Source organism: Elgaria multicarinata, chromosome 9 (assembly GCF_023053635.1).
Source record: "Elgaria multicarinata webbii isolate HBS135686 ecotype San Diego chromosome 9, rElgMul1.1.pri, whole genome shotgun sequence".
NCBI classification, from domain to species: Eukaryota; Metazoa; Chordata; class Lepidosauria; order Squamata; family Anguidae; genus Elgaria; species Elgaria multicarinata.
The window spans coordinates 12,517,359-12,540,332 of record NC_086179.1 but is presented as its reverse complement, the minus strand read 5'-3'; the positions used below and the strand labels follow the sequence as shown (position 1 = coordinate 12,540,332).

The 22,974-nt window shown below is 45.7% G+C and overlaps 1 protein-coding gene across 1 annotated transcript in view; it reads left to right on the top strand.

Annotated features, from left to right (window-relative positions):
* Window positions 1-8,819: 8,819 nt before the first annotated feature.
* Window positions 8,820-22,974, top strand: part of ABCC9 (ATP binding cassette subfamily C member 9) — a 115,495-nt gene continuing 101,340 nt past the window's right edge. The window contains exons 1-3 of the mRNA XM_063134760.1: window positions 8,820-8,904; window positions 16,855-17,021; window positions 21,746-21,887. Of these exons, the coding sequence (XP_062990830.1) occupies window positions 16,877-17,021; window positions 21,746-21,887 (287 nt within the window). The 5' untranslated portion in view covers window positions 8,820-8,904; window positions 16,855-16,876. The remainder of the gene's footprint in view (window positions 8,905-16,854; window positions 17,022-21,745; window positions 21,888-22,974) is intronic.

Here is a 22,974-nt window from a genome sequence, read left to right as displayed (position 1 = left end):
TAATCCACCTTGGGTTCTTTCCAAAGGGAAGAAATGTGGGATATAAATGTAATAATAAATGCATAAAATAAATTATTATTATTTTGTAGAGAGCTTCTAAGTGTTCTCCATACACATATTGGGAGACCACCTGAATGGGGAAAGGGTCTGCTTGATGCAGGTGCTGTGTTTGTTAGGGTGACCCTATGAAAAGGAGGACAGGGCTCCTGTATCTTTAACGGTTGTAGAGAAAAGGGAATTTTAGCAGGTGTCATTTGTACGCATGCAGGACCTGGTGAAATTCCCTCTTCATCACAATAGTTAAAACTGCAGCAGCCCTGCCCGGAATGACCAAATACAAAAGAGTTCAGGACTACTGCATCAAGAGGACAGGCCCTACTATTAAGCAGAGTGAAGCAGTCGCCTTAGGCAGCAAATGCTGGGAGGCGGCAATGGAGTGTTGGAAGAGAGAGCTGTGGGCCACGTGGCACCTACGTGTTAGCCTGTAGCCTTCATGGGCAGTGGAGGATACTGCCCCATTATCAGTGTTGAAGAAAGATCCATCTGCCAGCCCAGTTGGCGTTTGTACATGGAATGGGAGAAGGCGCCATTTTGTCCTTTGACTCAGGCAGCAAAAGGTCTTAGGCCACCACTGGGGAGGAGGAGTCTGCAGATATTCACGTCCAGCTTTTGCAGGTCTCGTGATAGCTACCAGTTCGACCTGGAGTGTATTTTCATTGATTTTCTTCTTTGGCGTTTTAGTCTTTAATTTGTAATCCACCCTGGGCATATGTATATTGAAGGGCGGCATAGAAATTATCAATAAATGCTTACATGAAATCCCACAGCCTGTCTAGGTGCACATGAAAAACAGGTGTACACCATGTGCCAAGTGATTCTGTAAGCAGAAAATAACAACCATGTGGATGAGTCTTAATCTGTTTCGGGTCTACGGGCAGCAATTTTGCTTAACCGGAGTGGGAGAGTGCCCTCGTCTCACCCTGGAGGATGTCAGATGGCTGAGGCATAAAGCTTGTGCATTAATGTACAGAGCATTTTCTTCACAGGCACGTATATTGTGGCTTTGGCTGTTTTCTGAAAAGTCCCTTGCCTGCTCTGAGCCGGAGGCAGCAGTGAGTGTCTTCAGTGCTCCAAAAACTCCAGACTGCAATACTGTAACATGGCATCCCTGGGGAATGTTCCTTGTATCTACCCTGCATCTTGGATTGCCGCAATAGATGCTGGTAAGTCTTTTTCATTAGGCAAATAGTGGGTGATTAGGCAAAGCAGGAAAGGGAGGGGGGGGGAAGCCGAAGACCATAATTGGGAAACTGTTGTGTAATGTGTTATGTAATAGGTTTCAAGCAATGCAGCCTGCCTCTGAAAGAGCATCTGACCACCATTATTATTGTTGTTATTATTATTATTTATTGAAGTAGCTCTCTGATGCCTATTGCATTTTCCACGTGCTTGAGGCACTCTGGAAAAGACTTTTTCTACTTGTTCAACCTCCACTAGCCAAGCTCTGCAGAGGGACTACAGAGGAGAAAATGAGGTTGGAATCCTATACCCGTTTACCTGGGAGTAAACCCCGTTGCACTAGTTGAGAATTCCTTCTCAGGGTGCATGCACAGGATTCTGCTGTGAAGAGCATTCCTAAAGTAGCACGGCATTTCGTTAATTACTCTGCGAATAGCAGACTTAAAGCGCCACATAGTCACAGCATATTTACGAATGATGCTAGGAATTCATCTTTGTAATTAGGGGCCAGGGAAATAAAAAACATTTCTTTCAGCCAAAGTCTCAAAACACCTAAATTTGGTTGTTTTTTTAAAAAAAATTGGGTTTCTTTCTTTTTTAATAGGTTTGACAGTTGGTAGTATCTAATGTTAGTTGTACTTAAGAGTAGACCCATTAAAATGAATGGGCGTTAAGTTAGTCATGATTAACTTAACTCCCATTCATTTCAGTGGGTCTAAGTAGAGCTAAATTTAGATACTATTTGTTGACTCTAAATTTAGTATAAAAATAAATTGTATTAAGAATGGTTGTTTATAGTAACCTTCTCCAACCAGTTGTCCTCAAGATATATTGGATGACAACTCAATTTGGACATGTTGACTGAGAATGATGGGACTTATTGTCCAACAATGTGGAAGGTACCATGTTGGGGAGAAATGCTATAAAAAAATCAGCCCCTTTATTGTAGGAGACTAACTTAAATCTGGGTGGATCTACACAGCGTTGTGAAGGCGCTTGTGTGCACCTCCAGTGCACCCCGAAACTCATTGTGTAGATCCTGCCCTGGACTCAGCTCTTCTTCCGTCCCATCCCCCTCTCTGGCCATGGCATTGCTGCTGCGTGCGTCAGCTGGGCACCACGCGGGTGGAGGGTCAGCCTCCGGGAGGCAGGGCAGAGCCAAAGAGGCGGCGGCAGCGGCACAGGCAGAGCCAAGGTGCTGGGGCTGCACCTGAACGAGATGGAGAGCACTGGTGGGGAAGCGCCCGCCTGTCCGCCCGGCCCGGGAGCTGCAGCAACGCCTCGCATCGCCTCCGGGCGAGAGATCCCCGCTGCTCAGAGCGCCCCGCTCCCTGCCTCTCGCTCACGGCGATGGCGGCGGAGAGCCGCGCCACTAGACGTGCCTCATTGACCCTTCCCCCTTCGACGCCTTCCCCCCCTCCTGAGCGCCCCAGACCCTTTGTGTTTCCCCCCAGCTCTGTCCCTCCAGGCCCCCGAGCGCTGACTGTTGTTCTTTCCTGGGCAGCAGCAATGCCGCGGCCAGAGAGGCGGACGGGACGGAAGAAGAGCTGAGTCCAATGGGCAGGATCTACCCAATGAGTTTCGGGGCGCACTGGAGGCGCACGCAAGCGCCTTCATGACGCTGTGTAGATCCACCCTCTAACTTAAGTGCTACATAAACTGTGCTGTCTTCTTTACTGATCAATTCTAAGCCGCTCCGAGAACCTTTTTGGCTGAGGTACGGGATAAAAATACTCTTTTGTTGTTTATTTGTTCAGTTGCTTCTGACTCGTCGTGACTTCATGGACCAGCCCACGCCAGAGCTTTCTGTCGGCTGTCGCTACCCCTAGCTCCCCCAAGGTCAAGTCTGTCACCTCCAGAATATCATCCATCCATCTTGCCCTTGGTCGGCCCCTCTTCCTTTTGCCACTTTCGCTAGCATCAGCCTCTTCTCCAGGGTATCCTGTCTTCTCATTATGTGGCCAAAGAACTTCAGTTTTGCATTTACTACCATTCCCTCAAGTGAGCAGTCTGGCTTTATTTCCTGGAGTATGGACTGGTTTGATCTTCTTGCAGTCCACGGCACTCTCAGAATTTTCCTCAAACACCACAGTTCAAAAGCATCTCTCTCCCTTCGCTCAGCTTTCCTTATGGTCCAGCTCTCGCAGCCATAGGTTACTACGGGGAATACCATTGCTTTAACTATGCGGACCTTTGTTGTCAGTCTGGTGTCTCTGCTCTTAACTATACTCTAAATAAATAAATAAATAAATAAATAAACCGGACCCATTGAAATGGATGGGATTTAAGTTAATAATGGCTTACTTAAGTTCCATTAATTTCAGTTGGGTCTGCTCTAAGTAGCACTTAAGTTGGACTTTACCTGTATGGAGCATAAAGTGGAACAGGTTCTGTTATGTATTTAGAATATTTCTTCCTCCTCTTTTGGTCTGGCAACTTACAAAGAAGCTTACGTCAAAAGATTTTTTAAAATAATAATAACTAATACAGGAAAATCAAGCAGACTAAAATGACCAATATGCAGAACTAAAAAAAGGAAGCGTAGAGGAGACATGACAGAGGTGTACAAAATTATGCATGGTGTGGAGAATGTGGATAGGGAGAAATTTTTCTCCCTCTCTCATAATACTAGAACCCAATGGGGTCATCCCATGAAGCTGATGAGTGGGAGATTCAGGACAGAAAAAAGGAAAGACTTCTTCACAAAGCACATAGATACATTATGGAATTCACTACCACAATTTTGATGGCTTTAAAAGGGGGGTGGATAAATTCCTGGAGGAGAAGGCTACTAGTCCTGATGGCTATGTGCTAGGGTGACCATATGAAAAGGAGGACGGGGCTCCTGTATCTTTAACAGTTGTATTGAAAAGGGAATTTCAGCAGGTGTCATTTGTATATATGGAGAACCTGGTGAAATTCCCTCTTCATCGCTACAGTTAAAGCTGCAGGTGCCCTGCCCTCTTTTAAATCTTGTCACTCTAGTATAGCTCCTGCAGCTTTAACTGTGGTGATGAAGAGGGATCGTCACCGGGTGCTGCATGCCGACAAATGACACCTGCTGAAATTCCCTTTTCTATGCAACTGCTAAAGATACAGGAGCCCTGTCCTCCTTTTCATATGGAAAAGGTGGTACCTCCAGTAGCAGAGGCAAGAAGGCTACGTACACCAGTTGCTGGGGAACATGGGCAGGAGGGTGCTGCTGCACTTGTGTTCTGCTTGTGGATTCCTGGTCACCAGCTGGTTGGCCACTGTGCAAACAGAGTGCTGGACTAGAAACTGGGGAGAGAAAACGAGTGGGGTGCCACAGGGCTCAGTCCTGGGCCCAGTGCTCTTCAACATTTTTATTAATGATTTGGACGAGGAGGTGCAGGGAACGCTGAACAAATTTGCAGATGACACAAAATTGGGTGGGATAGCTAATACCCTGGAAGACAGAAACAAACTTCAAAGTGATCTTGATAGGCTGGAGTGCTGGGCTGAAAACAACAGAATGAAATTTAATAGGGATAAATGCCAAGTTCTACATTTAGGGAATAGAAACCAAATGCACAGTTACAAGATGGGGGACACTTGGCTCAGCAATACTACAAACGAGAAAGATCTTGGAATTGTTGTAGATCGCAAGCTGAATATGAGCCAACAGTGCGATATGGCTGCAAGAAAGGCAAATGCTGTTTTGGGCTGCATTAATAGAAGTATTGCTTCCAAATCACGTGAGGTACTGGTTCCTCTCTATTGTGCCCTGGTTAGGCCTCATCTAGAGTATTGCGTCCAGTTCTGGCCTCCACAATTCAAGAAGGACGCAGACAAGCTGGAGCATATTCAGAGGAAGGCAACCAGGATGAACAGGGGTCTAGAAACAAAGCCCTATGAAGAGAGACTGAAAGAACTGGGCATGTTTAGCCTGGAGAAGAGAAGATTGAGGGGAGACATGATAGCACTCTTCAAATACTTCAAAGGTTGTCACACCGAGGAGGGCCAGGATCTCTTCTCGATCCTCCCAGAGTGCAGGACACGGAATAACGGGCTCAAGTTAAAGGAAGCCAGATTCCAGCTGGACAGCAGGAAAAACTTCCTGACTGTTAGAGCAGTGCGATGGTGGAATCAGTTACCTAGGGAGGTTGTGGGCTCTCCCACACTAGAGGCATTCAAGAAGCAGCTGGACAAGCATCTGTCAGGGATGCTTTAGGGTGGATTCCTGCATTGAGCAGGTGGTTGGACTAGATGGCCTTGTAGGCACCTTCCAACTCTGCTATTCTATGATTCTATGACCCTTAGTTTGACCCAACAAGGCTCTTATGTTTTTAAACGCTTCTTGGCAGACCAAGCCACATGCCAGAAGGCAAGAAATAAGGGAGCTAGGCAGGCCTTCTTTGAAAGAGCTTTCCATATTTTAGAGCCCTTGAGTAAAAAGGCCCTTCCTCTAGTGCTTCCATACTGCACTCCATATTAGGGTGGCCATGTTTCCTATTTTGCAGCGGGCTGTCCTTAATTTGAAGGGTTTTCAAAGGATAGTTCTCTGATTGAAGGAGATCCCTATTTATCAGGGATGGGCAGAAAGTAGATCTCCAGATGGTTTGGACTTCAGCTCCCAACAATCTTGATATTTGTCTACGCTGGCGAGGACTTCTGGGAGTTAAAGTCCAGAAGTCTGCCCCCCCCCCCATCCAAGTCTGGTTTAAAGATAAAGAAACATAAGAAGAGAGAGCTTGCAGGGACCTGGAAGATTCCCATTAATGGTTAGATCCTGGACAACAACAGCCTCCCACCCCATCTCTCTCTCTCTCTCTCTCTCTCTCTCTCTCTCTCTCTCTCTCTCTCTCTCTCTCTCTCTCATGCATAAGTGGCCATCCTACTTCAGATGGCAGGGGAAGGGACACTCAGAGCAAGGCCAAAGATATTAGCTTGGAGCAGGGCCAGCCCTGCCATTAGGCAGAGTGAGGTGGCTGCCTCAGGCTGCAGATGCTGGGGTATCAGGGGGTGGCAATACCCCTCCAGCTGCTTCTCCTGAGTCCGGTGGCCAATCCCCTTAATTGGAGGACAGAATTGTGGGTACTGTAGTCTTCCTCAGCCTGGGCTAGTTTCCAATGTTAGTCCTAGATAGAGTAGACCCACTGAGTTCAGTTAGTTGTGTCTGACTTAAGTCAGTCATGTACAAGGGCCTACTCTAAGTAGGACTAACATTGGATACTATGCATTGTGCCCTCCAGATGTTCTGGTCTTCAATTCTCATAAATGATCAATTGTTAGAAATTCAGAGAGTGGTAGTCCAAAACATCTGGAGGTCACCAGGTTGGGCAAGGTTAGTGTGCCCTGTCCTGCACCCTTCCTCCCCACCCCGCAAGCTAGCCTGCTGCCCTCAGTGTGTGCTGGTGGAGGACTTTTTCCTGTCACTAGTGTTGGAGTAAGATTGACCTGCCAGTCCAGTGGACTTCTGAACATGGAACATCACAGACACCATCTTACCCTTTGCCTCAGGTAGGAAAACGTCTTGGGCGAGCCCTAGTGGAGAAGTTCATCTTTGTGGAAGCAGTCCTTCAGAAATCCCAGTCCCAGGCCATTTAGGCCAGACTCACCATTACGAGCCAGAATCCTTTGACTAAACGCAGTTTGTTAGCGGAACGCTCAGAAGAAAGCCCAAAGAAATCTTCAACATACAAGAACAGGTTCTTCCAGCAGCCTGTCTCTAGTGTCAGCTCCTGAGGAAGGATGATCAAATCCGAAACATCGAGCATTTTATATACAAACAAGAATTATTAAAGATTTTAACTGTTTCAGTAGCACCAGAGCCCGTCTCTCGCTTCTTACTCATTTAGGGCAGGGACAAGGAATTTTGGCCTAACAGTGCAGAGTTGGTGCCGCCTCTTCCCAAACCTCCATTGTTTTACTTACCGGGTGGTGTTGGGTAATCCCAATGACAAGGAAAGAGCGCAGGGTTTCTGGTAGTCATCCAGGTACCTGGAGCTGTTGCCCCGCCTTCTTCCTGGTGGAAGGCAACCGATCACTGGTCATCTTCCACCAGGACCACTCCCCGGATTAGCCCGGATTGGCCCCAGAGTGAGGTCAGTCAGTGGAAGAGCTGTACTGACTTCGCTCCTGCTGAAAATGTCAGCGTAAGTCCCGGACTTTTTCAAAGAGCAGATTCTCAGAGGCTGCAAATCTGCGACTGTGTCGTATAACTGACATAGCACAGATTTGCAGGCAACGCGGGGCTTTCCCCGCATATAGACAGCCCCCAGGACTAGTGAGAATTGCAGTCAAACAACCTCTGGAGGGTCACATGTTCCTTTGGGCCGTATATTATTATTTTTTACATTTATTTCCCACCTTTTTTCCTCCAAGGAACCCAAGGCGGCACACACAATCCTCCTCCTCTCCATGTTATCCTCACAACAACAACCCTGTGAGGTAGGTTGGGCTGAGAGTCTGTGGGAGGCCCAAAGTCACCCAGTGGTTTTCCACGGCCGAGTGGGGGCAAGGAAGGGAAAGGGTTAACCACCCCTCCCTGCAGTCCTGATCATAACTCAGCCCTGTCCCAGCAACAACAAAAATAAACCACACACACGCATATGCATTTTAACATAGCATCCAGCGTTAATTAGGATTCCTTCCCTTATGTGGCAATGCCATGCATGCAGACTATGAAATACGTTCTACTGGAAAATACACAGTTACTTCTGAGTAAATGTGGATATGATGTAGTTTGTAGTGGCTAACCCACCTGGCCTTGAAATACCATTGCCATTTTCTCCCCCCCCCCCATTTTTTTTTTTGCCCGATGCTTTTCACACAGGGGGATGCAAAGCCTCAGGCCCAGGGTCCCAATTTAGCTCTCCAGGGGTCCCAGTCCAGCTCTGCAGGATTCCAGAGGGTAAATACCAATGTAAGCCCTACTTAATGGGACTAGTCCTATTCATTTCAATAGGCCTACTCTAAGTAGGACATTTATCAGATTTTAACCTCATCTGGCGATGCTCCCTTATCCTGGCCCTGCCCCGTTTCCCCAACCACCTCCCCTAATGCTTAATTACTGGCAGTAAGAGATCTAAACAGAAATATGCTGGCATTTTTGACTCCACCATTTTTGCCAATGGCCCTGCCCACCACTGGAATGTGGCCCCCGGGGGCTTCTCCTAAAAGGAATGCGGCCCGCAGGCTGAAAGAGTTTCCGCACCCCTGTGTTAAGAGCTGAGTTGACAGCCAGTGCATCGCTTATAACCTCTTCCCCCAGCTGTACCAGTTGAACATCTGCCAGTTGTGAAGCTTTTAAAGGTGCAAAGAGCCTTGCCCAAACAGGGAGAGGCGACCCCTCTGCTTGTAGAAATGAAGCTCCGAAGGGATTTTAGCAGCCTTGAGTACCCTTTGCTGTGCAAAAGATTTAAAATCTTTAAAAACGAAAAGGAAATGCTAGTTTGCTTGCCTTTCCCCAGTTTCCTGCTCTCTTGAGTGCATGTGTGAGAAAGTCCAGAAGAATCTGTACACTTCGGAAACCCGATAGGAGGCAGCAGCTGATCTTCCCATCATCAGCCTAAAAATAATCCACGCTGGGTCTTGTCCTGGTTTCTTCTAGCGGAGCAGATCTATCGCTGTCGTCCGAACGATATCCGTCAAACCGGGAGAAGCGCTACTCAGCATTTTGTGTGAGGGTGTGTGCCTGTGAAGGTAAGACACTCTACAAAGTTTGATCTGGGCTTAAAAAGGCAATCGCTACTAACCCTTTCCTTCTGCTCTCTTATGTCTTCTGGCTCACTCTGTACAGACAACTTTGCCATCCTGCATTGCTTAGGCTGGGTGAAAATGTCTTCTACTTCTTTTTTCTAACCATTTTTGAATGTAGCACAATTGCACTGGTGACTGCATAAGTGGTCTTATCTCTCTCATTTTTTAAAAGAGAGAAAAAGAAGTAAATGTTGCTTTTTAGTGTCACTTTTATATTAAACAAAGATGCAACTGTGGCCGTGATTCTGTATTTTTCTTAGCCGTTCTGCTAGTTACATTAACTATATCTAGCTATGGCAAAATCCAGCCAAAGACGTTAAGCACATTTACTTGGAAGTAAGACCCACTTACTTCAATAGGGCTTACTCCTTAGTGATATACATACATACGTACATTGCAGTTGTAACCTTTGATACCAACAGGACTGGTTTCAACACACATCTCACCACTTTCACTGAAATCACGAGGAGAGCTCAGATTTGGCAGGATCATGTCCTAGGTATTTTAGGTCTAAGGAGCACGATCCGAATGCCAGAGAAATCAGTGAAAGGAAAAACAATGGGTTGGATCCATACGTAGTCATACTTAGAAGCAGTGCTATTGGTTACAATGGACCTATTATAAGTATTACCAAGTCTGGATCCAATCCAATATATTTTTTTACATCCATTTCAGTGGATTTTGGAGATGCACATTAAGAATAAGCTGTTATTGCTTGTTGGGTGAGGGTCAGTTAAGAATGTTTTATGACATCTATGCCTGAAATAATACCCACAATTGTCAAATTATCAGGAGCAATATATAACATAAAAGGAATTATTTATCTGGGAAATAAAAATTGTTAAGCTGTGAAATATTATTTAATCAGGCCTCTAAGCAGGTAACAATGGGTTACTTGGGTTGTGTTGGAAAAAGCCAGATGTTATTAAGAAAAAGTTTGCATTAGCAGATAAAAAAAAAAAGATCACAAGCCAAACCTTGTCTACAATACACCCAAGTGAATGTAGTGATTTTAGAATTTAGCAGTGCCATTCTAGGCATGTTAAGCCCCACTATGCTCAGTGGGGTGTACTTCTAGGGCAGGATCTACACTACTGCTTTAAAACGGCTTATAACAGTAGTAGCAATGTTGAGGCTCAGGACACACTCCCTATACAGTCTTCAAAATGTTTTCAAAGTGTTTTATCCTGCTTAGTGTAGATCTGGTGTAGGTAAGTGTGTGTACGATTGCAACCTTACTCTTTGCCTCAATCCTTGAGACACGATCAGAAATATGATTTATCTTTTGACAATGCATGATCTCAGTAGCAGAATAAAAAGAGCAGGGTGCTGGGAGAAATCAAACCTCTGGGAATTAATGTGGAATCCTTAATAGCTGGACTTGGTTGCAGGGACACGGTTTCGAATCTTGATGTGTTGTGTGGCCCTGGGTAAGATGCTTTCCTCTCACTGTGACCTACCTCACAGGGTTCCTCTGAGGATAAAATGGTATAGCTGCCCTGGAGGAAGGACAAGATACAAATGTGATAAAAAAATTTTTTAAAGAAATTACAAGTTTGGAAAAGAACATATCTTTACAGATGTGATAAATGTGATGAATTAAAAAACAAACAACATGTTTAGGGAAGAAGGAATGCCTCCTTCCATATGTACCTGCCCGGACCTTAAGATCATCTACAGGGGCCCTTCTTCATGAGCCCCTGCCAAAGGAAGTGAAGCAGGTGGCTACTAGGAGGAGGGCTTTCTCCGCTGTGGCACCCCGGTTGTGGAATGAGCTCTCCAGAGTGGTCCGCCTGGCGCCTACACTGTACTCTTTTCATCGCCAGCTGAAGACCTTTTTATTCTCTCAGTATTTTAACACTTAATTTTAACTTAAATTTAAATTTTATTGTTTTAACTCTGTATTTTAATCTTATATCCATTTTGCTGCGTGGTTTTATCCTGGTTGTGCTTTTTATACTGTATTTTGTATTTGTGCTTTTAACCTGTTGGTTGTTTTATTATGGTTTTATTTTTTGTGAACCGCTCAGAGAGCTTCAGCTATTGGGCAGTATAAAAATGTAATAAATTAGGGTGACCATATTTGGGAAACCAAAAAAGAGGACACCTAGTGTGTGTGTGTGGAAGCAGCTTTCTGAGTTCTGCAGAAAGTACGTTATTCCCCTGCCACCTTAAAGAACCCGATTGGAGTGGAGGAGGGGAAAGGATTTCATTCTGCACCACCACCATCCACTCCATTTGGGGCCTTTTCTATAATGTCCAGGAATGACCCACTTTCCCCTTTAAGACCTCAATTGGAGCTCGGGGTAGGGGAATGATGTGCCTCAAGAAAGCATGTCATTCCCTCCTGCCATGCTAATGGCAGCCTTAAAGAGGAAGGTGTGTCATTCCAGGACATTATTGAAAATTATAGAAAATCCCCCCTGACACCATGGAAAGAACAAAAACCAGGACAAATCCGGGGAAATCCTGACAGTTGGTCACCCTAAATAAATAAATAAATAAATAAATAAGAAATAAACCACCCTTCCCCAATCTAATGCCTTTCAGATGCATTGGACTGCAATTCCCAGCTATGCTGGTTGGGGAAGGACATCAGGTTGGTGGAGACTGCTTCTCAAAAGCAAGAAGGAGGAGATTCCTCAAAGAAGAGCACTAAACAGATCAACAGACCCTCAATATAACAAGGAAACTCAAGGTAAGAATATATTTGATATACATATATAAAAAGTAGATACAGATACACCAAACAGGACTAGCTAGTTCTGTTTTGTGCACATGCATCTACTATATATATATATATATATATATATATATATATAAATCAAATATATTCTTACCTTGTGTTTCCTTGTTATATTGACAGTTTGTTAATCTGTTTGGTACTAAACAAGTTAAATTAGACTGAGGCCAGTTCTACTCCAAGCAGGATAAAAAACTTTGAAAACGTTTTGAAAACTGTATATGGAGTGTGTCACGGGCCGGAACAGTTGTCAAAACTGTAATAAAAGTCTTCAAAGCAGTAGTGTAGAGATCCTGTCTGAATGTAAGATTAGAGAAAGTAGATAGTTATTATGGGCCTGTTCAGACAACATGCAAAGCCATGGTTCGACTGCTAACCTTTTTGCAGCAAATGGCTAGTGAGCTTTTTTAAATGGGTGTGTGTGTGTGTTATATAGCCAGCGTGGTTAGGAATGGTTCACACGACATGCTAAGCCATAATGTTTTGCTCAAAATGCTTAAGCGCCGTGGCTTAGGCCTAATCGATACCAAGCAGGATATTGCAATATGAAAGTGGTGTATAAAAGGCAGGAGCCACACCAAGCAGGATATAGCAGTCTGGAATTGGTATGAGAGTGGTCTATGGTTTGTGCCCATGGGCCCCAACAGTTGTCAGTGCACTTCAATACCGCTATAAAGCAATCATGTGGCTCCTGCCTCTTATATCCTGGTTTCATACCACTTTCATAGTGCAATATCCTGCTTGGTGTAGATTAGGCCTTAGTGTATTTATTTATCTATCTGTCTATTTATTTATTCATTTATTTATACACACACACACACACACACACACAGAGAGAGAGAGAGAGAGAGAGAGAGAGAGAGAGAGAGACTACAGCTGGCATAATTAAGCTCAGGCATTGGGTTTCAGTACAAACACATAGGCCATTAAAGTTGTTTTGGCCCATCTGAGCTCCACCCTTCAACGGCAGTCCTTGTCACAGTTTTGAAGGGTTGCCTGCCTCCTGCCGTGAGCGTTTGATTGCTTCCGATTGAGCGCTTGACTCTTTAAACAGTGCTGGGAACCCAAACTCCCCAGAGGTTCCATTTTAGCAGGGCTGCTGGCCAACCATGAGGAATAAGGAAACGTGTTGAATGTCCCAGCACTATCCTTTACTCTCCTGTAACAGGATACGTGGGTGTGCCCAGACGACCACGGGAGGTGTCTTGCTGTGGCAGCCTCCTCAGACAAAAGGAAGAAAATGTTTCTGCTTGGGCAGGGAGGGAGTCCTTCACAGTCATGCTGAGCTCCACAAATATTCCTCCTCAAGCACGATCGAAATGTTTCTGCATCATCAGGAACTCTTTAAAATTATGATGAGCTTATCTGGGTCAAAAGGGGACAGCTCTATACCAGCCTTCCCCAACCTGGTGTCCTCCCAATGTGTCAGACTACAATTCCATCATCCCCAGCAGGCATGCCCGGATCATGGGAGTTGTAGACTGTCACCTCTGAAGAGTGGCACATTGCCCTACAATCCTAGGCAATAGGACTGTTCACATGACCCACTGACCCACACTCAGTGCTTGAGTGTGGGTTATTGTTGAACCACAGGTTGTGTGTTGAACCGTGGGTTAGCATGTTGTCTGAACCTGGGATATTTTCCACAGCATGGCTTGTTAACCATGCAGTGTGGTTTGTTAATCACTCTGAACAACCCAACAACAAACCATGGGTTCTCAAGGGTTGTTTGTTAACCACGTAGTGTGCCTTGATGTTCTCAATCTGCTCTGTGGAAAATGTTCTGGATTCAGACATTATGCTAACTCATAATTCAATAAACAATCCATACTTACCACTGAAGGTGGATTAGCGTGTTTATTTATTTATTTATTACATTTCTATACCGCCCAATAGCCAGAGCTCTCTGGGCGGTTCACAAAAATTAAAACCATTCAAAGTATAAAACAACAGTATAAAACCATAATATAAAATACAATATAAAAGCTCAACCAGATAAAAACAGCAGCAATGCAAAATTACAAATTTAAAACACCATGTTAAAATGTATTTATAGATTGTTAAAATGTTGGGAGAATGAAAAGGTCTTCACCTGGCGTCTAAAAGCATATCATGTAGGTGCCAAGCGAACCTCCTTAGGGAGCTCATTCCACAGCCGGGGTGCCACAGCAGAGAAGGCCCTCCTCCTGGTAGCCACCTGCCTCACTTCCTTTGGCAGGGGCTCACGGAGAAGGACCCCTGAGGATGACCTTAGGGTCCGGGCAGGTACATATGGGAGGAGGCGTTCCTTCAGATAACCTGGCCCCAAGCTGTTTAGGGCTTTAAATGTTAATACCAGCACTTTGAATCGGGCCTGGGCCTGGACTGGCAGCCAATGAAGCTGGAAAAGGACTGGCGTAATGTGGTCTCGTCAGCCAGTCCCTGTTAGTAAGCGTGCTGCCCTGTTTTGTACCAGTTGAAGTTTCCGGACCATTTTCAAAGGCAGCCCCACGTATAACGCATTGCAGTAATTCAAACGAGAGGTCATCAGAGCATGGATAACTGCAGCTAAGCTATCTCTGTCCAGATAAGGGCGCAGCTGGTATATCAGCCTAAGCTGGTAAAAGGTGCTCTTTGCCACTGAGTTCACCTGTGCCTCAAGTGCACCCCCAAACTACGGACCCGATCCTTCAGGGGGAGTTCAACCCCATCCAGGACAGGGCAAACATCACCTCGCCGGACAGATGAACCACCCGCTAACAGTACCTCCGTCTTGTCTGGATTGAATTTCAGTTTATTAGCCCTCATCCAGTCCATTACCGTGCCCAGGTTGTGTGAACCCAGTCAATTACTTGGTATAATCAGGATGGGTGGTGGCTATGTGGTGGCATAAAACAAGGCGAAGGTTGCAATCCTAGAGATTGTTGTTTGGGAGTACGCTTCGGTGACCTCAGTGGGGTTTACTTCTCTGGGTCAATATTTATAAGATTGGGCTGTAAGGCAACTGCCTCATTCTGCCTAATGGTAGGGCAGGGCCTGAGTTTTTGAAGCCTCCAGCAGAGGAGGTTGCTTGGCTCCATTGACTGTTCTGGGTTTGCATCCTACCAAACAACTTCTGCTGGGGGGCAGGTATCATAGAATCATAGAATCATAGAATAGCAGAGTTGGAAGGGGCCTACAAGGCCATCGAGTCCAACCCCCTGCTCAATGCAGGAATCCACCCTAAAGCATCCCTGACAGATGGTTGTCCAGCTGCCTCTTGAAGGCCTCTAGTGTGGGAGAGCCCACAACCTCCCTAGGTAGCTGATTCCACCGTCGCACTGCTCTAACAGTCAGGATATTTTTCCTGATGTCCAGCCGGAATCTGGCTTCCTTTAACTTGAGCCCGTTATTCCGTGTCCTGCACTCTGGGAGGATCGAGAAGAGATCCTGGCCCTCCTCTGTGTGACAACCTTTTAAGTATTTGAAGAGTGCTATCATGTCTCCCCTCAATCTCAATCTCAAGGTAATCAGGTGTGATCCGTTCATTCAAGTCAGGAGGATACCTGTTGTGCTATCAAGACTGATCTCTTCCAGCAGGCCTATCCAGTGACATTTTAGGATGCTTTTAGGATGTTTTAACAATGTATACTATGTTTTTAATCAGTATTTTATGTATTTTATACTTACTGTTGTTCCCTGCCTTGATCAAAATGGAGAGGTGGGTAAGAATTATTATTATTATTATTATTATTATTATTATTATTATTATTATTAATTATTATTATTATTATTATTCGGTGTTCAATGCTCTGGATGGGCCTCCTGCTGATCTCCCACTCACACAAACACACAGGGGTCCTCTGCATCCACAGGGTTCTTTCTCTTTTGCGCTTGAGGTGGGAGATAAAAGGGAAGTATGTCTCCACATTTAATTTAGATCAAAAAAGCGTGCCTCGGAAGCTATTAGAAGTTTGGGGAATACCGGACTTGTTAATAAAAAAAGGCCATATGAATCCGCACCTTTAAAGCTGAGGAGGATACTTTTAGAACTGAGCGAAAATAGAATTGCGTGAAACTTTTCCACGCTAATTTGCAGGCTGTGAAATTGGGGGTACAATTTTGCAGAATGTTCTCCAGAGGAGAATAAGTTTTTTCAACAAGTTCTTGGGGTGATGCTGTCCAGCAGCAGCAACATAACTTCTTTTGTTGTCCCCCCCTACCCCTGCCCCCCGCAAATATTTTTGCTGAAAGGAGCAGCGATGATGTTGGCTGCCTGGCAGCCATTTTGCATCGCCCCCTCAGTGGCCCAAGCGTAACATCATTTTGTGACGCTGTGGGGGAGGCGGAACGGCAGCTGATACTAAAAATGGCAAACATTCAGAGAAGCCAAAAGGTTCTTTTTTTCAGAGGGGAGGCAAAATTTTTTTTAAAAAAATCCCAGAAATTTCCTGAAGAAAATATATTCAGAGAAATTTCAGCTCCACTCTAATAACACACCCATGTAGCTAAACTAGTTTGTACCACTCCTGGTAGGCCTTGTTCCCAAAGATTTCTCCGGTCCTATGATTCCCAAAGGATTATTGGGTTTGTTAGCTGAATCAAAGGCCATTTCTGCATGAGCCTTGTGTAGAGGGAGGGAGCGGGGAAGGATCTCGCGATATCCTGGTCACGAGATCCTCCCTTTAGTCCAAAGGCGTGTGCGACATCCCGGGAGGAAGGAGGGTGTTGTGCCTGCCATTAAAAAAAACCTTGTTTTTAAAAGGAGCAGAGCGCACGTGTGCTCCAACGAAAAGCGACTTAAAAAAAAAAATCCCAACCCTGCTCCCCTCTGATTCCTCCCGGCCCAGCTCCTTCCCTCTACTGCTCCCCTCTACTCGCAGGGAGGACGAAAGAAGCCAGGACGTGCTGCCACAACTCCCGCGGTCTCAGGACGATCCCAAGACCGCGGGAAGAATTGGATTTTCCCAGGGATTATTTATCCCTGGGAAAACCCATGCTCATCCCCCCCTGCCCCCGGGAGTCCCTGTGCGTCATTTGGACGCACAGGGACTCTGCCATGACCAGCCCGGATTTTCGGGCTGCTGTAGAAACGGTCAAAGACTGTTGTGTTTTGGCTAAGGACGAACATATATAAGAAATGTTCCCTGGTTTTATCATACTGTGTTGCTTTTTTGTTTTGCTTTTGACAGCACATCTATCTCAGAGGAAGTAATGAACCTTTCATTCTGTGGCGACGACAGCCCTTCTGCCTATAACATCAGCGCAGGCTTCTTAAGTAATGTCTGCTTCCTGGATGCCCTCAATTTGGTTCCTCACGTTTTCCTCTTATTTATCACTTTCCCCATATTGTTCATTGGTAAGTAATCCAGCTGCCAGTTTCAGGTCCTGCTAATATCTGCATTTTTCCTTATAGCATTTCTTTTAAAAATATTTATTAGGGCTGTGCTCCACCTTGGACTGGGCCCCCGAATCCGAGCCAGTTCTGGTGAAGCCCGAAGTGGCCCGAAGCCATAGCCAATTGGCTCTGAAGTTTCAGACTGCCTCGGCGCTTCGGAGCCGGCCCTTGGTGGGTCCCTTACGTGTTGCCGTCCGCTGTCGCCACCTTGATTCTGGTGGCTTCCAGTGCCGCCAACGCAAATGACAGGAAGTAGGCGCGTTACTTCCTGTCATTTGCGTCGGAGGCACTGGAAGCTACCAGAAGCAAGAAGGTGCCAGCGGACGGAGGCAGCAGGTAAGGAGACTGGGGAAGCCTTTTCTGGGTGCCAGCTTTGAAGTCCGGCTGTGCAGCCGGCACCCAGAAAAGGCCGAGTCACTTCGGAAGGCCCAAATCTCACCTCAGCTTTGGCACCGAGGCGGGTCGGGCAACCCCTGAAGCACCCCCGAGCTGGCCTCCAAGGCGGATCGGGTGTGTGTGCACAGCCCTAATATTTATGATATTCCCTCGTATAAGGTGCATGGAATCCTTCATACACACATGCATACAAACAAACTTCTGGAGCTTGTGGTCCATGCCTCATGGGACTGTGTATGCACACTATTTTAAAACAAACCACACTTCTTCACCAAGTTAACCCAAATTCTGCGTTAATCAATGCTAGGGTGACCACATGGAAAGGAGGACAGGGCTCCTGTATCCTTAATTGTTGTATAGAAAAGGGAATTTCAGCAGGTGTCATTTGTATTCATGCAGCCCCTGGTGAAATTCCCTTTTCTATACAACAGTTAAGGATACAGGAGCCCTGTCCTCTTTTCCATATGGTCACCCTAAGCAATGCTGCATACTGATTATTGCTCCCTCTGAAAGCAAAATCAGGTGGAGAATGTAGATAGAAACGGAATCAAAAGTGTGTCAAAGATGAACAAGAGAGAGCTTTCAACAGAACTGTGAGAACCCTGAGGCCTACAGAAGTACAGCCCCTTTTTTATATGTATAAAAAGAAGCGATCTAAGGGAAGACCACCTGCAAATGGCCCAATGAGGACTGAGTGTTGTGATTCCAAGCCCTCCCACTGATGCAACACTATAAAGATGTCTGCTGTGTAATCCACAAAACTTTATTCAACAAATAAACATCTCTTCACACCTGAAGGGAGTGTGGACGCTAGGAGCTGTCCACTAAGCCTAATTTGGCTAACAGAGCTAGGCAGTTGCCTTCAACTAAAGCAGGGCTGTTTCCAACAGTCCAACAGGCACTTTAGCTCAGGGAGGGTCTTTTGGGAGGAGCCTCTCACAAACCACTACCCTAAGAGACCGCCTCCTACCTCCTCTCAACTCTGTCCGCTTGACCCTGCGGCGGAGTCTGGGAACTATCAACTCTGATATCCCCTCACCCTCAGGCAAAGGCTGAGTTCTCAAGAGGTGAGGGTAGAATGGTCTCTCAGCTGTCTGCATTGTCCATGATAAACTCTTGGGAAGATTCATCCTTGACTCCTGAAGAGCATTGGAGAATCTTCTCCCCTGCTTCCTGTGTTGGCTGGTAAATTCCTCCTCCTTCTCCTCCTCCAGATTCTGATTGACACCCACCCCAACCCTTTCCTTACACTGAACATGCTCAATAGCCACATAATATTGAGTGTTACTGGGAGGTGGATGAAATAGAGTATCCAGGAGGAGGGATTGGCTTACAGGCTGGAACCCTGAACAGGATCACTCATGCTAGGAGATGTAGATGCATTGCAACGTTTTGCTGCAGGTCCTATATGTTGTTATTATTAAGAACTGTCAATGTGATGCCACTTTATGAAGAAAGGTTGTATGTAGACATGCATAGATCGAGCAGCGAGCCAGTGAACTTGGATCCACACTTGGATCCTTCCCCAGATAATTGGGAAATAAGTTCTTCCTATTTCTAGCAGAAGCCAAATGTAGAACTACTGACTGGCTGGTCCTTGTGCTGATCAGTAAGTAACAACATCTGGGATTGCTCATCTAAAAAAAAAAGGCAAGTGAGGGGAGACATGATAGTGTACAAAATTATGCATGGTGTGCAGAATGTGGATAAGGAGACGTTCTACTAGATGTTCTACTAGAACCAATTGGGGTCATCCCATGAAGCTGATTTGTGGAGATTCAGGACAGATAAAAGAATATACTTCTTCACACAGTGCATAGTGAAACTATGGAATTCACCACTTTGGGTGGCTTTATTCAGATTTGATAAGGCTATCAATGGCTACTAGTCCTAATGGCTATATGCTATCTCCAGTATCAGAGGCAGGAAACTCATGCACACCAGTTGGTCGGGGACATGGGCAGGAGAGTGCTGTTGCACTTATGTCCTATTTGTGGGTTTCCCATCAACAGCTGGTTGGCCACTGTGTGAACAGAATGCTGGACTAGATGGACTCTTGGTCTGATCCATCAGGGCTCTTCTGATGTTCTTATAAGGAATGTATTCCAGGGCTGATTGGACAAATTCCTGAAGGATAACGCTGTCAATGATGACTAGTCCTGATGGCCGTGTGCTACCTCCAGTATCACAGGCACTGTGCCTATATACACCAGTTGCTGGGGAACATGGGGAAGGTGCTGATGCACTCATGTCCTACTTGAGGGTTTTCCGTGGGCAGCTGGTTGGCCACTGTGTGAACAGAGTGCTGGACTAGATAGGGCGACCATACGACTGGATTTACCTGGATTTGTCTGGGTTTTGATGGCAAATCCGGGAGGGGGAGGGGAAGTCCGGCTTTTTTTCAAAGAGCAGCTCTAATGGGAATTAACAAAAATGCTTATAACTCCATCATTTTTTAAGATAAAGACATGAAACTTGGCACAATGGTAGCTCTTAGGAAGGGCTTTAGTCATACCAAATTTGAAACATATCCGTTCATCCATTGATTTTTTAGGAATTTTTTAAAAAGTGAGGTTTTAAAATTATTATTTTTAAAATCGTCATTTTTAAAGTTAAAGAGATGAAACTTTGTACCAAGATAGGATTTAGGTAGAGCTTTAGCCACACCAAATTTGAAACAGATCTGTTCATCCATTGATTTTTTAGGATTTTTTTTAAAAAAATAGGTTTTAAAATTATTATTTTTTAAACTGTCATTTTTAAAGATAAAGAGCTGAAAGTTGGCACCATGAAAGCTTTTAGTTAGAGCTTTAGCTGTACCAAATTTGAAACAGATCTGGGGGCAGTAGCAAACCCTGTTAACAACAACAGCAGCTTGCAATGAGTGAAGATCCAGGGCTTTGCTAGACGGCAGGGAGGCGGGGCAGCAGCGCGCTGATGTTAACGCGTGCCACCCAGGGTTCCACACGCAGGACGCGCAGGGATGACGGAAGCCCTGCAGCGTCCGCCATATTTTTTGTTGTTGTTTAAAGGGGCCACGTGTGGCCCGAAGACTCCAGAGAAGGTAAGGGTTTTTTAAAAATGGGGGGGAAGGATGGCAAGGGGGGATGGCAAGGGGGGAGGGCGGGTGAGAGAGCATCGCGCGCCGCCGCCCGAGCAAGCAGGCGAGCGGCGCTTGCCCGGGCAAGGCCTGGCATGGGGCGGCATTGCCCAGGCAAGCACCGCTCGCCTGCTTGCTCGGGCGGCGGCGCGCGGCGCTCTCTCACCCGCCCTCCCCCCTTGCCATCCCCCCTTGCCATCCTTCCCCCTGCCCCTCTCTTTCCCCCCCCCCGGGCCGATGGGCACAGCGCTCGTATGAGCGCTGTGCCAGGTCCGCGGCTTTCTGCGGCTACTCGTGAGTAAGCGAGTAGCCGCAAAAAGCCACGGAAGTAGCTAGACGTTTCACAGCTCCAGCCTGAGGCCGGGGCTGCAAAAAAAGCGCTCCATAAGCGACTTTGCTTATGGCGCGTTAGAGGAGGCCTCAGTGCGGCCTGGGCCCGGATTCACCTGTGCGTCATCTGGACGCACAGCAGGGAAACCGGGTCTCAAGGCACGCTAAGGCCTCGTCTAGGAACGGCCACAGTCAGAAAAGATATTTGAGGGAAGGGGAGAATGTAACACACAGAGTATAGCAAAAGCTTCAAAGTACAGCAAAACCTACAAAAGTAGGAGTGAGTGAAGTTAATTTCAGATACATTGAATCTCTCACTTGTACTTTATTTCAGTGATTTTAACATTAAGATGTTAGGTAGAACAGATTTGTCTTAAATGTGTGCTGTAAAATCAGACATGTGACCAAGGCTATGTTCGGGTGGGCACGCCCCCTTGGTACTGGACATGCCCCCTTGGGGGCGACCATGTTGTCCTCCTTTTTGGTTTCCAAAATATGGTCACCCTAGGACTAGATGGACCCTTGGTCTGATCCAGCAGGGCTTGTCTTATGTTAACTTCACTCCTCCTGCGGGTGACAGCATTAAAAAGGGGGTATTTCACATATATACACAGTCAGTACAACTGACTGCTTTTCAAGTATCACTAGCTCCCAAAATGGGGTTTTGTTCTTTTAAAATGGAGTCTGGTAATGCCAAACCTTAGAAATCAAGGTAAACTTAGGTCAAGTTTTAGTTAAGCCCTCTGTAAACGGTTCTGAATTTTCTGATGGAGAACTGGGATGTAAGTGCATGAATGAGCCGTGCCCGTATCTCAAGCACTGCCTTTCAATTCTGATTTGATACATTCTTTGCTTTCAGGATGGGGAAGCCAAAGCTCTAAGGTTCAGATCCATCACAACACATGGCTACACTTCCCTGGACACAATCTACGATGGATCCTGACGTTCACCCTCTTGTTTGTGCATGTCTGTGAAATAGGAGAGGGCATCGTTTCAGATACGTAAGTGCTTGTGCATGGAACAATAACAGCGGGGGGGGGGGAAAGGCCTTGCTAACGGTGTACTGCAAAGCTGTTCACAAAATCCAAAGGGTCACAACTTCCTCCTTCTTCAAAAGCATCTTTGCATCCAAAAGGAAAAGACATCAACATTGTATTTAACCTTCATATTTCCTGCTGCAGTAGATGGCAAGGTGAAAATGCCAACAATACGTTTTGTATGCTGCCTAGGAATGGGGCGAATTTTGTTTTCTTCGTATTTGTAAACGAACCAGCCTAATTCGAACTTCTCAATCTAATCTGCAGCTTGGGACACAGTAATCCTCTGGAATGCACCCTCCTCCTAATTTTAAAATGCAGTTCTCTTGGCCCAATAATAGCATACAAAATGCGTATATTAGGAAAAGTTGCATATAAAAATGCATATGTTAGGGGAAGCTGTGTGCAGAAATAAATTTTGTATGCACATTTTTGTTCGTAGTTTGTCTTTCAAGTTTATAGACTGATGCAGAGGTTCAACAGATTGGCTTTATGGAGTGGATGTAGAAGAATTCGTCCTTTCCTCTTGCTGCCTGATCCATAAACTTTTCTCTGTTGAAATGGTTATTGTGCTTTGACCTGCTAACGCAGTGATGTTGAACTTCTTTCCGCCAAGGGTCAAATTCTATTTTGAGAAGTTCTCAGGAGCTGCTTTCCAGTGGTGGGTAGGACCAAATGCAAAATGCTAAATATACCACATATTTTACCTTTAAGTTCTTACTCCCAGTAACTTTAGGGGAGACATTTCAACCATTTTAGAATGGGGAGAAAACTGCCCAAAGGCCAGAAAAACACGAAATGATTGATGCTTGAGGGAAAGGAGATTATGCCAGGGGAAAGGGGTAGTGCCATCTGGGGCACCCCAGAGGGCCAAATTTGGCCCCCAGATTTGAAATCCTGTGTCTTTGTGCTAACAGAATATATCAGTGGCTTTTTAGCAATACCCTACATAAGTCTTCTACAGCTTGGTGTCCTCCACATGTTTTGAACTTCAACTCCCATCATCCCAAGCCAATATGGCTAGGGATGTTGGGTCTTGTAATCTGAAATA